The sequence below is a fragment of the Brachyistius frenatus genome, unplaced genomic scaffold (genome assembly GCF_029030835.1).
Source record: "Brachyistius frenatus isolate BFR_SWC_R1_liver_20210118 unplaced genomic scaffold, ASM2903083v1 Contig_47, whole genome shotgun sequence".
Taxonomy (NCBI): domain Eukaryota; kingdom Metazoa; phylum Chordata; class Actinopteri; family Embiotocidae; genus Brachyistius; species Brachyistius frenatus.
Genome location: NW_027210646.1, coordinates 2416993 through 2432930, shown reverse-complemented (window position 1 = coordinate 2432930; position 15938 = coordinate 2416993). Strand labels below are relative to the sequence as shown.

Below are 15938 nucleotides of genomic sequence, written 5' to 3'. Positions count from 1 at the left end.
CCCGATAATTATGAGTATATTTATCGAGCAAATACCTCCGTGTAATCCTCTCATACATCCCATTTCCAATAATTTCTGATTACATGTGCTGACTGAATTAAATCAGAAATACGTCCAATGTTTTTACAACTTTATTGGCGCTCTGAATTGAGATTTTACAATTTCCGACCGTCCATAAACGCTCCGCCGCCACCGCCACAAGCAGCGGCGGCGGCAGCAGCAGCAGCCATCCGCATCAAACAGATTTCATTCAGTGTGTGGCTGCTCCGAGGAGAACAACAGGCTACCTCCCTCAGTCCTGTGTGAGTATCACAGCCCTCCGCAACCTCCAGCCTTTCCTTTCAACTTGTGACAAAAAAAAAAAAAAAAAAAAAAAATCTTTCTCCTCGTTTTTAGTCGAGGTCGCGTTGCCTCGCAGCTTAATTTCGACAATGTTTCTTTGTTGAAATCGGATGTTATTTCTTTTCAAAGTCATGACTGAGACGTTTGTGGGCAGCGTGGTCTTTTGTTCTCCAGGTATATTCCTCGTTTTGACAAAGGAGAGCTGGATTTTTAGTTCTCCTAACCGCAGCGACAGTTTTGACACCGACGCTCTTGTCAAGATAGTGACGGTTGTTTTTGTTTTGGGGATATTTTCCTCGTCTTGTCTGATAGTTTTAGCGATATGAAGCGGCCGGTGTAATCCAGTACTGTCTTGACAGAAGTGAAATGGGTTAAACTTTTGTGGTTATTATACGTGTATATTTCCACTTTGGAAGTAGCTATTGTTGATATCTGTTAATGTTTCCGTTTCCCATGTTTGTCTTTTATTTATTTTTTTTAGGATGCTGCACAGCTATGGGACAAAGGACACAGAAAGAGCTTTGAAGCAAGGTTGCCATCTAACAAAGAGCCATACAATCAAGAGCAACATCTGATCTGTATAAAGACAGCACCTTTTTGTTATTGGACATTTTTTTTAATTTTTTTTTTTTTTATCATGTGGACATTTTTTTTTTTTTATAAACAAATCAATCCATAGTATCGAGTTAAAGAAGGTGATGTTCTTCTATGTTCAGTCAAGTCACTATCACAAGTGTTAAGTAGCTAGTACCAGTAACCAGGGGCCTTATGGTTTGCTGTGAGTGAGGCTTTGTGTGAAGGAGCAATGCTGCTGGTAATAGAAATGTAGATTAAAAAAAAAAATGCACATAACTAGAGGGGTTCAGTCTGCCTCAGTCCTTCTGGCAGGGCGGTCTTTTCTTCAGCACCCAGCCCTCCAGCAGCTCCACAGTGTCCTCATGTGGCACTATTAACTGACTGACTTGTCAGTGCAGCCGGGAGACGACTGAAGCTGAAAGTCCGGCTGCGCCATGACTTCGTCGGACAATGACGAAACGGGGAGCGATCTGTCTGAGTCTCTGGAGATCCGTGAGCTCCAGGACCAGTACATGGACCCGGAGACCTGCTTCAAGTCCAAAAGTTTACCCATCCTGAATGGACCCTGTCAGCCAGGCGGCAAGGCCGCCGAGCCCCGGCTGGTCACCACGACCCACACCTGTGTGGCTGTGGATGAGAGCGGCGAGCTCCAGCCGAAGACCCCAGACTCCAGCCAGGCGGAGTCGCCCTCCTCCAGGACAGACTTCTCCCCCTCTGTGTCCAGCATGGTGGGGCTCAGCAGCTCTCTGCCGGTGGAGGGCCACAGGTCCACAGGCTCTGGAGGCAAAAAACTTGGCTTCTCTCTCACCCGCCTTATCCACATCCCAGCCAGGAAGTATGTGCGGGTCATCCTGAGCGACTCCCGCTGCTTCTTGTTCTGCATGTGCTACCTGACCTTCATTCAGTCTCTGATGGTGTCGGGCTACCTGAGCAGCGTCATCACCACCATCGAGAAGCGCTACAGTCTGCGTAGCTCCGAGTCCGGCCTGCTGGTCAGCTGCTTCGACATCGGCAGCCTGCTGGTGGTCGTCTTTATCTCCTACTTTGGCGGCAGAGGTCAGCGGCCACGATGGCTGGCTGTAGGTGGTGTTGTGATCGCTGTAGGGGCAGCGTTGTTTTCCCTGCCCCACTTCATCTCGCCACCTTACCAGATCCAGGAGATGAACTCCTCAGCGGGCCACGGGGGCCTCTGTCAGAGCGCCAACAGCAGCGGGCGCGAACTGCTCGACGTGGCGTCGTGCCCCCGCGATCAGGAGGGCAACGAGCACAGCCTGTATGTGGCCCTGTTCATCTGCGCCCAGATCCTCGTGGGCATGGGGTCCACGCCGATCTACACCCTGGGGCCCACCTACCTGGACGACAATGTGAAGAAAGAAAATGCGTCTCTCTACCTGGGTAAGCCAACCGGAGTGTACCATCAGTTGACCAGGAGGCTGGATTAATGCCACATGCGAGCGCTGTAGTCAGGGACGATGATTCAGTTCCATTCAGTGATCCATTTCATTTTCCTTGGTTATGCCTGACATTCGGAAAAAGTGAAGGGATTATGTGAGAACACGAAAGCAATTAGGTGGTTTTAAACAGCCCAGACCGGTTACATTTATTTTAATACAGGCATCTTTTTAGCCTCGAGCAATTTCACTTGTCTTGCTCTGCAGTACAAACCGTGGCGCTCTGGTGTGAGACTGGAAGTATGCAGAGCTTTGGGGGTCCCACGGTTAGTGTCAGTTGTCCGAGCTCATTTTATTTCCATTATAAACCGATTGACTCTTTTTTTGTTTCTTTTTTGTTTTTTTTGTTCAAGTTTAGAAGACAGCTTTTAACTGTTTGGGTGTCTCGCTGATGTTTACCAGGAGAGAATGAACATGCACGCATGCATGTATGTATCCAAAGAGTTCATCCTCTGTCCTTCTGGTAACATCTCCCCGGCATTCAACCTCTGCACCGCACTGAGGTAAATACAAGGACTGCAAAGTCAACCCAGGGCCAGAGGCACACAAGTGTGTAGCAAGAAGCAGAACTAGGTTGCTTATGATTAATGGGACAGAACTGTGTGTGTGTGTGTGTGTGTGTGTGTGTGTGTGTGTGTGTGTGTGTGTGTGTGTGTGTGTGTGTGTGTGTGTGTGTGTGTGTGTGTGTGTGTGTGTGTGTGTGTGTGTCATGCTGCAGCGTCGTTAGGTTTGTGTGTGTACACAGAAGCCTGGCAGGCAGTACGGGAACATGCTCCTGTGTTCGGCCAGAAGAGACGAGGTTCTGTTAAAGTGTCTGCAGATTGTTTTCTCTATTGTTTGTTGTATTCCTCCTTAAATCACTCTGGCATTTCTACACGGGTATCCTTTCATTTATCAGAGACACCCGGCATTTACTGGCCTTAATGGGTTTGCTCAGATTGATGGGCTCTACATGCACACCACATACTCTACATAGGTTATGGACTGCACCGTAATTGCGGATGCAATCCCTCTGTCTGTATGCGTGTTGTTGTTGTTGTTGTTGTTGGATTATTGGGATGTGGGGCACCCCTCAGTCTGGTGCAGTACCTCCCACAGATGGTGACTGTCCCACTGATCTTTGTGTGTAGGGCTCCAACTTCTTTCAGTTAAGCCTTTAAAAAAAAAAAAATTTCTAGTTATGATTTTGATTATTTATATCACAAAATGCCAGTTTAAGAGAACAAGGTGGCGTCATCAGATCGCTTCTTTTGTCTAAGTATTCAAAAAAAACCCTCAAAATATTGAATTTGAAGTGACATCACACTCACATTTAAAAGTGTTTGGCATTTTTGCTTGACTTAAAAACAATTTCTCTTATCAAAACTCACAGTTAGTTGACCGATTGTGTTATTTGCATGTGCATGACCGAGCTGTCTGTCAGTCGTCTAAGTTTGTGTGTGTGTTTGCATGAACTCTGCCGGGGAGAAAGTAACACCGAAGTGGTTGCACAACATCAGCCCACAGCGCCGACAGCGGCCCCTCATCGCAACATTACGCAGCCCATGAAGCGAATTCGCTGTCGAGTCCTCTCCCTGCCTGCTCTGCTGCCCTGGAGACCCAGTATTGATCACATCCCTGCGTCACATGGAGCCGATGCAGCACCGGCTATCGAACCGGCCGCAGAAAAAGAGGAGAAAACAACCCCGGGCATCGACTCGCGCTGCCCTCACCTTGGCGAGGTGCTCTGAAAGCGTCGGGGCTCGCTGTAGAGACAATCTCCCTCGCACAGATTCAAAACCTAAAGCGGCACTCGCTCCGATGACCTTGATGGCTGTTTACACGGGAGTCACAGACGGATAATCTGTTTCGTTCCAGCAGAGCATTGTTTGTGAAAAACAGAGACATGTTGTGACATGTCAGAGGGAGCCGATAAGAGGGAATGCCTGTCCTTGATTTGGATTTCAGATACTCGAATAACCATGGTAACTAGGCTTCAGTTGGCTTATCCCTGTGGTTTAAGTCACTTTGTTTCTAAATCCAAACAGTGCTCCGGCTTGTCATGTTGCTTTTATGTTTGTATGGAAAAAAAAAAAAAAAAGTGGAAAAATGAGAGATTGTACTACAGTATTGTATCTGTACAGCCAGAAATCCTCACACCTGTTTCCATATTTCCCCCAAATTAATTTAGTCAGGAAATAGGCTACCCATATCTGGAGGTTTTCCTCAAACCTACCTCGCAGTGCTTTTTGTCCTCCCCAAACCCATTAACGTAAACCCCATCTCAATTTGAACGGGCTCAGAGGGGAGGAGCAGCTCTCTCTTTTATAGGACAATGCGGTTTACATGGAGAGGTACTTCTGGTGTCCTTGGAGAGAGAGAAAGCGAGCAAGAGAGAGAGTGTGTGGCTTCTTTGTTAGGATGTTATCTTTGTTGCCTGCATGCATAGGCAGTAGGGCTTTCCCTCTGACCTGTCACCCCATTTCCCAGCTCTGGGTATCACTATGGTAATGTAACGGACACTTTATCTGCTCTGCTCTGGGGGGAAAACTGAAATCGATGTACAGTTCACTTCTGGATCTTCCTTTTTTTTGGGGGGGGGGGGGGGGGAGATTTAGCTGTTCACCTCCAATGATATGAAAATAAGAACTGGCGACTTAAATCTTCAAGTTTCCACCATGTGCACATTTCCACCCCTGTCCTTCGTCTTTTCTCTCCCTCCGCTCTGACAGATTTACAACATCCCATTCTTGGCGTTACTATGGTGAATGTTTGTCCGTGCCGCTCTCCGAGAAGGCACTTCATTTTGTGTGAAGGTTGCTCGTTGCATTAGATGAAGTCTTGTGTTGTGCAGCTGAATAGCAATTCGTAGAAGAGGATGAATTGGAAACGAACGTATTCGAAAAACACCTTTGGTCTCTTGACGATGTCGTCTCATCTCCATCTGACCTGGCAACACAATGACCTACAGAGCAGATTGATCAATAAGCGCGTTTCTTGTCCCTGAATTTGTTGCTCCGCTCCCGACCCTTTGGACAGCGGCTGTGACCTCCGGGTTATGAGGAGCGGTGTCGTCCTCGTCCACCGATGGCCTCTTCTTGATTTACAAGCCAGTGATGCCAAGAAGCTGTTATCGATGTGGGATGACTTGAGAGATTAGGTCTGATTAGAGTGCTCGCTTACGTGTGCACATTACCTTCAAGAGGAGGTGTATGAAGTCGGCTTGCTGTAAAAAAAAATACACCTGAAATTGTTTGCTTATTTACAGCTGTTGCTTTTATCACATTTCGCTGTCTAGACTTGGCAGTCTCTTTGCATGCAAAAGGTGCAAGCGGCTCCCCGCTCTATATGCAGGATAAGGTTAATAGATTCCTCCCAGCCATCGTTCCCACTGCCTCTGCATTTTCAGCGCAGAAGACTCGGGGAAACTAACCGTCTTTTGTGTATGTGCGTGTTTTATTGGCGTTTTATTTGACACTCCCGAAAAAGCCAACGGTGTGCGATGCAAGCTCTGCTTAACACAGTGAGACTAGAAAACTGAGAAGCAGGAAAAGCGGTGGCGCCCAGTTCATGAAGCGACGACTTGAACTGCAGCCTAGTCTGCTCTCTGACACACAGACACACTCTCACATGCTGACATGGGCGCGAGGGGTGGGTTTTCTGGTGGCAAATTTAGAAAGAACAGTTGCTCTCAGTGTCTCCCCTGAAGTGTGTGTAATGTGGGTTCCCTGCAGATTAGAGAGGGGGGGGGGGATAGGAATGAATAGTTAGTTTAAAGTGAAATCTCGCTGTTTTTATATATTTTTTTTGTGATTCGGGATTATCGGTCAGTGCCCTGGCGCGTCCTTTTTTTTTTTTTCTTTTTTTTTTTCCCGTGCTCACACAATCTCATTTAAATTGTGTGTCCTGTTCTGCTGAGCAGCAGCCAAAGCAAATGCAGATTGTGCACACGCTGAAGCGAACGCACGAGTCCCCCGAGGAACCTGCCGCCTCCTCCTCGCTGCTGTTTGCACCTCCGGGCTGACGGATCACATTTCAGGATTGGTTTAGGGTACACGGAGCTCTGTCAGAAGCTGGCACACTTATAAAAAGCACACCGGTCCTGTTTCATCACCGTCCCTTGGGCTCATTCCCGTGGAGGGTTTAAATATCGCTGCCCGCTTTCGTTACACCCGGTGCGGTCGACCACGCCGGCCCTCAGGGTTACTCGGCAGCAGGCGACCTTTTTAGCTCCAGACTTGCGGGCTGCCAGCTCTGACTACTGTCCCACTATGACCCTGCTGTGAACCGCTGACCCCTACGCGGCTGATCCTGTAGCGTAGACGGGATCCAATAAGGGAGAGGAGGTTCAGATAAGTGTGGGAGTCTTTTTGTTTCCAGAGGCATGACAACTGTATGCGTGTTGTTATCGCTCAACCTCATTGGCTGATGACTGGTGGCTATTTTTCAGTGTTGCGGCTGTTATGACAATGTGAGAAGGTTCCTGGGGAAATGCCACAAGAGGAATTTTTGATAGCAGAGATGATAAGAAACCTTTTTGTTTTCAGCTACGCAGGAAAGAATTTTTTTTTTTTTTTTTCTTTGTTCTTGCTGGCTCTTTGGTCCATGTTGTTCCACCAAATCCTCATTGATCCCTGACTCTTAAAACCTGTCACAAAATAGCCATGTCATGTCATTGTACAGAAACATGGTAAAGGGCTGCTCTTTGTCATACACGGTGGGACATTTACATCTTAAAAAAGAAAACAACAACAGGCTTTTCAGACTGTTTAATATAGTGATTGGGTGGTTTATATGTTATTATAGATATAATATAGTAACTGCAAAACTCTGGCTCATTCTCTGAACAGCATCTGCCACTGTGGACACATTAAAGTGCATCATTTGCAAATTAATCAAATTCATGTCTAATGACAAGTCTTAATCGTAACATCTTGTAATAGCATTATATTGTTTCTCTCTCTTTGTCCTTTCTATAAAGATGGATAGCTTTGATATTGCTAATATCTCCACTCGGTCATCAGATCTCGTTCTTCTCTCAAAGTGTTTTATAGCTTGTGCTAATAACAAAAACAATAAGTGGCAACTTTTCTGAAGATTTCCTTTTATGTTTTTCTTCTCTGCCCGCTGGAACCACTTCAGATCCTGCAGCATCTCTGTGTGTGTATGCTCTGATTAAGCTAATCAGCGTTGTGAGGAGAAACATGCCTTTCCTCTGCCTGTTGTGTCCAGTCAGGAAATGAATTGTTGTCCATAATTACCAGATGTTTATCTGTTGCCAGGGGTGCGGCGTGTCCTGCGATGTCTTATCAGAACAGAGGGTACTGTTGCCGTCACGTGCCGCATTCTCACCGAGACCGATACTCGGCCTGAGCTGCTTCGAGATTCGACGTGTCGGAAGTGCGTCAACTCTCACGGCATCACGCAGTCGGACAGACTGAACCGAGACGGCCTGTACATCCACGTCCAGCTGAATTACGTTCCCTTCGTACGTCTCATCTTCTCTCCTCGGTCAGCCTTTAGCGTGTTGTTTGGCTACAGAGATGGGAAACAAAACTCGTTCTCCTTTCCAGTGTTTTGCCCTGTGAGCAGTAGAGCGGCTATTGTTCTCCTTGACCTCTGTGCTGCTCAGATGGAGTGTGAACGCGGGAGGGTTGCTGGAGCGAGAAGTGTCACTGGCGTTCACATCAGTGCAAGAACATGTGAAAAGTTGTGGTATTTAAGAAAACAATGGTACTATCCTTAAAACATATGAGGATACTATATACAAATACTCTTCTTCATATGTGCTAGTACCGCATTCCTGAGAAAATGAAAGGTTTTCTCTTATATTACGTTTTAATTATGGCATTTGTACACTTTGCGTGTCCTTTTTAGGTTTACTTTTTGAATGAACTACATGTTTGTCCACTTTGACCCTCATCTGTTCTCCTGCTGTGCTGACATGTAGCACTCCCATCTGTGTTGAGCTTCCCGGAGGGACAGGAGCCCACTCCGAGGGAGATGGATGACTCCAAACATTTTTTTTGACCTCGCCCTGCAGGGTCGCTTCTGCACATAACACTCGCGAGCACAAACTCACACGTGTAATGTCCAGCATTACTGAGGAATAATGCATCGCAGTCCAAAATGTAGCCCGGCAGGCGTGCAGACGGGGACGAATTCGGCTCCGCTCGTTCATCTGCAGCAGCAGCTCTGCCGGGGTCCATTTTGCCGCTAAACGTTGCAACTATCTGGTTTGTACGTTACGTAACGCAGGCCAGTGGGCTAACGTGTTACTGCGATACAGCTCATTGAGGAGACAGTGTTTTGACAAGAGTCGTCCGCAGACATTAACAACTGAGTTTGATCATTGTGGGACGTTAGAGAAGGGGTGCATAAATGTAGGATTCCCGTGCTTGGTACTGATACTTTAAGTACGAGTATTTGCCCAAAGCCTACTGCAGTCATGCTCATTTTTCAGGCTTTAGTCCCGGTTTGCTGCGTGTTTTTTTTTTTTTTTTTTTTTACATGTTGGGGGTCCCAGTTGTTGGTAATAAGGAGGCTGGGGTTGTGAATGGAGAGAGAGAGAGCAGCTGGTGAGAGCTGGCAGGTTGCTTGCCTGGGGAGGGGGTTGCATGTATGCGGTGGTGCATACACCTGCAGTTGTGGGTGAGTTAGTTTTGAGGCTTTGGTGGGGGTTGTTGACAGTGAGTGTAAGTGTTTGCAGGAGGCAGCGTTTTGTGCTTCAGACCATACACTTGGTTTTCCTGCAAGCAGGCAGTGATGTTGAACCATCTGTGTCTGTGTGTAGACACGGCAGAATGTGAAGTGTGGCTTCATGCGCTCCCGTCACAATATGCAGGAGGCACCTGTGCTGCAGAGCAGCGTACCGAGTCATCGCCTTGCCTGCGTTACCACCATTTATTTTTGAAAGAAAGCATGGCTGTCCCATGGAGCCGCTCCTTCTTCTGTTGTGTTTTGGGAGAGTAATTATATTCACATAAACAGTCATTACAGTTTTCATGGTTAAGATCACAAAGGATATTTATGTTTCCCTTTTCCTTAAGGTAACAGTAAATCCGATTCTCTCCTTGCTGCCAAGGAAGAGGAGTTTACACAAGACACACATTTGCATAACACACATGCAGGCGTGAAGAGCAGCAGTAAATATGATTTAGAATATGCCTTGAATCCCTGGGTAATCTGAGTTGTACTGTTATGGTGCCTTGAAGACAAGACGGGAGCAACTGTAGACTATCACAAACCGTGTTTTATTGTGTGAAGAAAATGTATTTTAATGAGCGCTTTAGTTTTGAAATCAGCTTTCTTTCTGGTATGTTTTCCTTTTGAGGAGGGGGGGCTGTAGTATTTGTGGTAGTAATAGTGGAGTATCCACTAAGGAGCCCAAATTGTTGGCACAGGCTGAAGATTGAGGAGCACGGCCTTGGCATCATGGGCCAGATTGCTGTGCCATGCCTGTCTTTGAGGGAGGCTGAAAAGCTGCAGGTGCAAGCTGGTGGCAAACTAAAACCTAAGCCCCGTACTCACTGCTCTAATGAATTCACATGCACAGCGCACCAAGTATAATGTGGTTCTACCCCCAGCCCAGATGCCTCATTCATGGCCACTCATCAGCCGAGAGATTATCTGCCACCCTCTCAAATGCTGGAACATTATCTATGCACAGACACACAGTGGACTTGTTGTTTTTGATTCTAGATTTGGGAACACTTCCACAAAGTGTCTGTCTTTTAGCAGCAGGGAATGAAAGGCGGTAATGTAAAGGTCTCCTTAAATTTCCGGGATGATAGACGGAGGTTTTTCTCTGCAATGATTCACACTGTTGAACAAAACTGTAAAGTCACAGCATGGTCAATTTTCACCCAGAAAGACCTTTTTATGAACTTTATTTGTACCGTTAAGCTCACAAATCTGATTACTAATCCGAACCTAAAATAGAAATGTGTTGATTTAACAGCTCAGGCAGAGAGAGATTGAAAAAAAAATAAAACACTCAACAGTGGACAAATTGCGTATTTGTTCGAATGTTCTCAAAGTAAAGGGAGTTAAAGATGGAATAAGAGAAACATCCACAAAAGATGATGGATTAGACAATTAAGTAAGAGGATTTACTCAGTGTTACTGCATGTGAAAGACTTCAGAGAGACATTAGAAAATGAAGTAATGTGGAAGGCACAAAGGAATAAACACATTTCCCTTAAGTCTGTTTCTTTAAATGACATCCCATCACTGAGGCATTTAAAGAGAAGTGTGTGGGTTTGATTGGCTAGTCACAAGGAGTGTGAGGAAGAGAGTGAAAACAGATTTCTAGTTGTCACCTGACTCACAAAAATACTTATTTTTTTATACTAAAAAGTCAGTAGGCAGCTGTCACAATAAAATACTACACTTGCAAGCAATTATGACAGAATCCAAGTAACCCAATGCAATCAAAGAAAATTGAATGAAACACACACTAGTCATCAAATAAGAACATTAACACGAGATAAATCATAAATGCTTCTAAGAAGGAACTCCTACTTAATCAGATTTGATCCCGAAAGTGTTTCCTTAAACTTAGACTTCAAATCTTGCGTCCCAGATTGTGTTTGACTGTCTGACAGTGATTGATTTAGAGGACCAGTTTTAATGCAGCAGGGAAGAGTGGGCAGCTGAGGTTTGACCCGATGTGCATTAACGGCGGGTTCTCCTTCCATCACCACATTCCCAGTTGATTTTGAGACGTTTCCTTTCTTTGCATTCAGCGTTGCCCTCCTTCAGCCCTGTAAGTGGATTCTGGTAAATCGGCAACAGCAGATTTGCGGTCTTTTGCTGTCGGTGCAAGTCTAGAAGTCTTAGGCCGGCAATGGAATCAGCAGTAAAATGGTCAACGGGTGTCAGAGTTCGGGTCTGTGATCCCACTGACTCGCACAAAAGTGAAGCTGTGGGTGGATCGGGTCCCTCGGGAAAGCACTTGCCAGCTGCAAGAACTTTTATTTTGTTGACTAGCTGAAACTCTGGTCAACACAGTTATACATACACTTCATGCACATCTCTATGATGTGCTGCTTTTCCGGCACACCGGCATAACCATAAATAAGGGATGGTGTGTTGATAGCCAGTGAGTGGCTCACTGGCTGGCTAACTGCTGTACCTTAGGCTCTCTCTCTCTGCAGCTGGGGAGCAGCTAAAAATAGAAGAAAACCCCCTTTGTTCTTTTTTCACTCCTTTTCTAAATATTTGATTTAGCAAAGTGAGCTTGGGGAACCCCTGCATGGAAAGTATAGCAGCTTGCATGAAAAATTAATTACAGCGTGCTGTTTGGATTTTTTTTTTTCCTGAAGATTTGGGCATTACTGTCATGCACTGATGAGTTTTGGTATAAGACATAATTATTTACAGGTATTGTAATTTCTGAGTGAGTTCAACATACGCCAGTGGAGCATGGCGAGAAGATTTATGAATGAGTCTTCAGTGGCCCTTACCGTGTGCCTCACCGTGTGCCCCGTCAGTCACGCGCGTCACCGCATCACCCCCATCCGGATGAGGCGAAAGGTTACTGGGTCATAGTTTGCAGTACAGAAGCAGGACATCGGAGGGAGTGGGATGGGGGAAGGCTCGACCTCAGATGTTGATCCAGTTCTTCGAGCCCTTTGTGACTTGTCATGTCTTTACTTAAGGGGCTTATATAGTGAATCGGTACAAAGGCCTGATGGGTGGCCTGAATGTTGATTTCCAGGTCAGACCTGCTTTGATGTTCCTGTTCTTGTGATTCTCAAGAGGCCTTTCTGCCTGATAAAGACTTTGCTCCTGGTCCGTACACCTCTGTGCCAACTGCACACTAAATTCTTTACTTAATCCATTCAAATCTTCAACACATCCTGCATCTTTTTGTACTTGCTTCTCAAAATTGTGCTTATCTTTAAGCCTTTTACCATCCACTGTTCTGCCTGTGCAAAGCCTCACAATGTAGAGCGTTCACAGACCGTTAGTGCTATTTAATGTTAATGAATATGAACATATGTGTGTATATATATATATAAATATATATATATATATGCATTGATAGATTAGGTTCTCATCTTTTCAGAATTTGTGGTCATTTTAAAATGGAATGCCGTCCTTGAAATACCCAGATTAAATGCGTGGTACAGTGTAAATAAGGCTGAGCGTTGTTTGGGTGCCCAAACTGACTGGTAGCTCCAAACCAATTGGCGTGTTGCTGCCAAGCTTAATCTTCATGTTATTATCAGAGAAACAATATCTGCCAGTGTAACATATGGCAGAAAATGGCCTTTTGACCTATTTCTACCATATTAGATCTGTATAACTGTGTCTGGCTTGCATCACTGTCAGACTTTAGATTATCTTTCAATACTACAAGTTTTTTCAATATCTCACTCGAACTACACACTACAATGTGTTTATGAGTGTATTTCTCTGTCTTATTATCTGATTTAGTAAGAATTAATAAGTGCAGATGAATTCATGCTGATTTTAATTTTTGACTTGATGGAAACGGTTTTCAGTTTTTTTCCTTTCACACCCCTTCAGCTTCCCTCTACTTCAACTCTTTTGTTTGTCTTCATGCCTCCTCACATCCTGCCTCTTGCCTTCCATCTTATTCACCTACGTAACTGTTCTTCTTCTATAGGAAGTGCTTTTGCAGGTGGCCATGGAGACCTTTTTTTCCATTATCTACCTGATGCTTAATGCAAGAACATGCGCATTCTTGCAAAGAAAACGCCTCCCCTGAGGCTGTGAATGAGATCTTGCACTTGATTATTTTCTGGGACTCCGAAGATGATGCATCATGAAGAAGGTCATCAATGGACTTGGGAGAAAACAGGCCCTTTGATTTGCAGTGTTGCATTCTTGTTGTGTATGCGTATTGTATGGAGAACTCATGCATATTAATACGGTTTTCCCCCACTGCCCTTACACTTTGTGTGTGTGTGTGTGTGTGTGTGTGTGTGTGTGTGTGTGTGTGTGTGTGTGTGTGTGTGTGTGTGTGTGTGTGTGTGTGTGTGTGTGTGTGTGTGTGTGCGTGTGTGTGTGTGTGCGCGTGTGTGTGTGTGAGCGTGTGTGTGTGCGTGAGCGTGTGAGGCCACAGTCCCCGTGCATGCCCTTTGGGTAAAACTAAGGTTGGGACTTGTAAGAAGACACTGCTATGTCAGCAAGTTGTCATGACAATGCCGTCATCCCCTATTTCATTGTCTTTTTTGTCCTCCTCTTGTCTCTCAGGGGGGTGGCGAGGTCACGTGACTGAACTGATCCCCCCACCCTCCCCCCATAACAGAAATACATTGAGCGGTGTCCCTCCCTGTCGCTCTCTTTCTAACAGCGACAGCCGCATAGATCATCTGTCATGTAGCTGTCACCTGGAGCTACACTTTCCACAGAGCTTTAGCCGCCGAGTCTGAATTCTGACACATCACATGGCATTATTGTTATTAAATGAAGCAGAATAACCTGGTCATACAGCTGGTGTGAAAATCGACTATTATCCCAGAGCAGACTGAACAGTTCATGCTACATATATCAAGTTGAACACAGCTCTTGAATAATGCGTAGAAGACACTATGATTGCATCTTTTCCAGAGATTAGACAGCGCCCACGTACCTAATGCATTGAATACAAATCCGAGGTCAGTGTGCGGTTGCCTGCTATCCGTTCCCAGGCTCGTTTAGAGGCTGACTGAGCTTTGTAGGCTAATAGCCAGGCGGAGCGCTACACAATTCATCAAAACGAAGTTTGCAGCCAAAGAGCGGAGAAGGATTACGGAGCTGGGCTCGTACGGCTGCAGCTCATATTGGAGGTCAGTGGCAGGAGGGAAACGTGTTTCAAAACAAATGATGACACACACACACACACACACACACACACACACACACATTGAGCTCAGCTTGGTTTCAGCATGTGTGGAGATGCAGATGTGATAAAAGGGCAGTGTGACACTGAGGCTTCTTCTGTTGTGTGAATTGCAGCCTTAACCTTTTAACCTCGCTATCTTCTGACAAGGCGAGACCTGTCCTTTCATTTTGTCCACGTAATTAAATCAAATCATTAATCTGTGGTAATTAGTTTGGCCACCGGGGAGCTGCTTCATTAGGTGTAATGTGCTTTCTCATCAGGTCTGGTCGCTGCGCGTTCTCTTCCTTCATTCCACGCCGCTCTGGCTGAGTCTCACGGGTGAGGAGTGAGGAGAACAGGAGGTCAGGAAGGATTGGGGGCGGGGGGATGGGGAGACCTCGCAGACACCATTTTATTGTTATGCCTGAAATTCCATTCACAGTCAAGGCGGCGATGGAAGCAGCTTGGTGCCTTGATAACTACAAAGGCCTGACAAAATAACACCTGAAGATACAATACAGATCCTCTGCAGTGAAAATAAGTTCCCCAATTCTTTCAATTCGTTCTCCTTTTTGTGTTTCACCCTCATTCATTCCTCTCAATGAGTCAGTGCCGCTCATGAATACAAAGAGTCAGGAGGAGCAGAACTCTTAGAGTGTGGAGGAGGCGGAGTGGAGACAACAGAGCAGCATTGGTCCCTGAAGGTTAGATGTAAGAGGGATGTTGCTGAGCAAGCTTTATCACTGTTACACAGCAGGATCAGTCACCACAGACTGCAGCCCAGCGCCTCTCCCCCACCCTCCCCCTGTTTTCTTTATGTTCACTCCTCATTCAGGCTCTCGGTCTCATATTATTCTGTTTCTCCATTCCTCATCTGTTTTCCTTTCTCTCTGCTTTGTTTCACTGCCACTTTTCTGTCACTTTATCAAGTTTTATATATTTCTGTGCCTTGCTGTATTGCCTTTCTCTTTCTGGATTAAACCTCGTCTTCCTCTGCCCGACACTGCTCTTGTCCATCCATCACAAACATTGGAGCCGAAACAAAAAATTGGGGTCAATGGTGCACTGTAAAAATCTCGAACCTTGTCCCTCCTTCACACTTAACCGTGATGCACCTCCCTGCCACGTGTACGTGTGCGTGCACATAAGGATTCATGTATGTGTTTTAAGATGTAGGGAGGAGCTGATCTTGTCTGACGCTTCAGTCAAGGAGCTGAAAATTGATACATTTGTGCTTCTTGAGTTGTTTTCAGTGCTGGGATGTATTTATTTTTCCTCTCGGCTGTGTAATAAGCATTTTCTCAAACCTCATCGATATCTCGTAGCCGATATTGGATTCTGCTTGTCGCATGTTAAGTTGCACGCGGCATGATTTCATCCCCAATTTGTATCTTTTCATGTGTGTCTAATGCACAGAGTAGTCAGCGCAAAATGACTTCAGTATATTGAAAGCCTGACTGATCGGCCACTTGGATGATTTAGATGCCGACCTTGTATAACGTAAGAGTGAAAAGCCAATAGCTGCTATGGAGAGCTCCTAATCCATTACCTCCACGCGTGTAGAAAGCCATATGAAGTCTATACGGTTTTGTCCTTCACGTGCTGCTGCTGAAGGTCTATTGCGTAATTGAGTAGAGTGAGCCTGTGGCCGCCATATGTTCTTCATTGGCATGCACCTCCCCCCCGCAGTCCTCTTGACGTCTGCCACCGCAGGGTGTGTGTGTGTGTGTGTGATGGAGCGATGCTGCTGTGCC

General features: G+C 45.8%; 1 protein-coding gene across 1 annotated transcript in view; it reads left to right on the top strand.

The window, feature by feature from the left end:
• Positions 1-234: 234 nt before the first annotated feature.
• slco5a1 (solute carrier organic anion transporter family member 5A1) overlaps positions 235-15938 on the top strand; it is a 32664-nt gene continuing 16960 nt past the window's right edge. The window contains exons 1-2 of the mRNA XM_069703684.1: positions 235-302; positions 824-2313. Of these exons, the coding sequence (XP_069559785.1) occupies positions 1353-2313 (961 nt within the window). The 5' untranslated portion in view covers positions 235-302; positions 824-1352. The remainder of the gene's footprint in view (positions 303-823; positions 2314-15938) is intronic.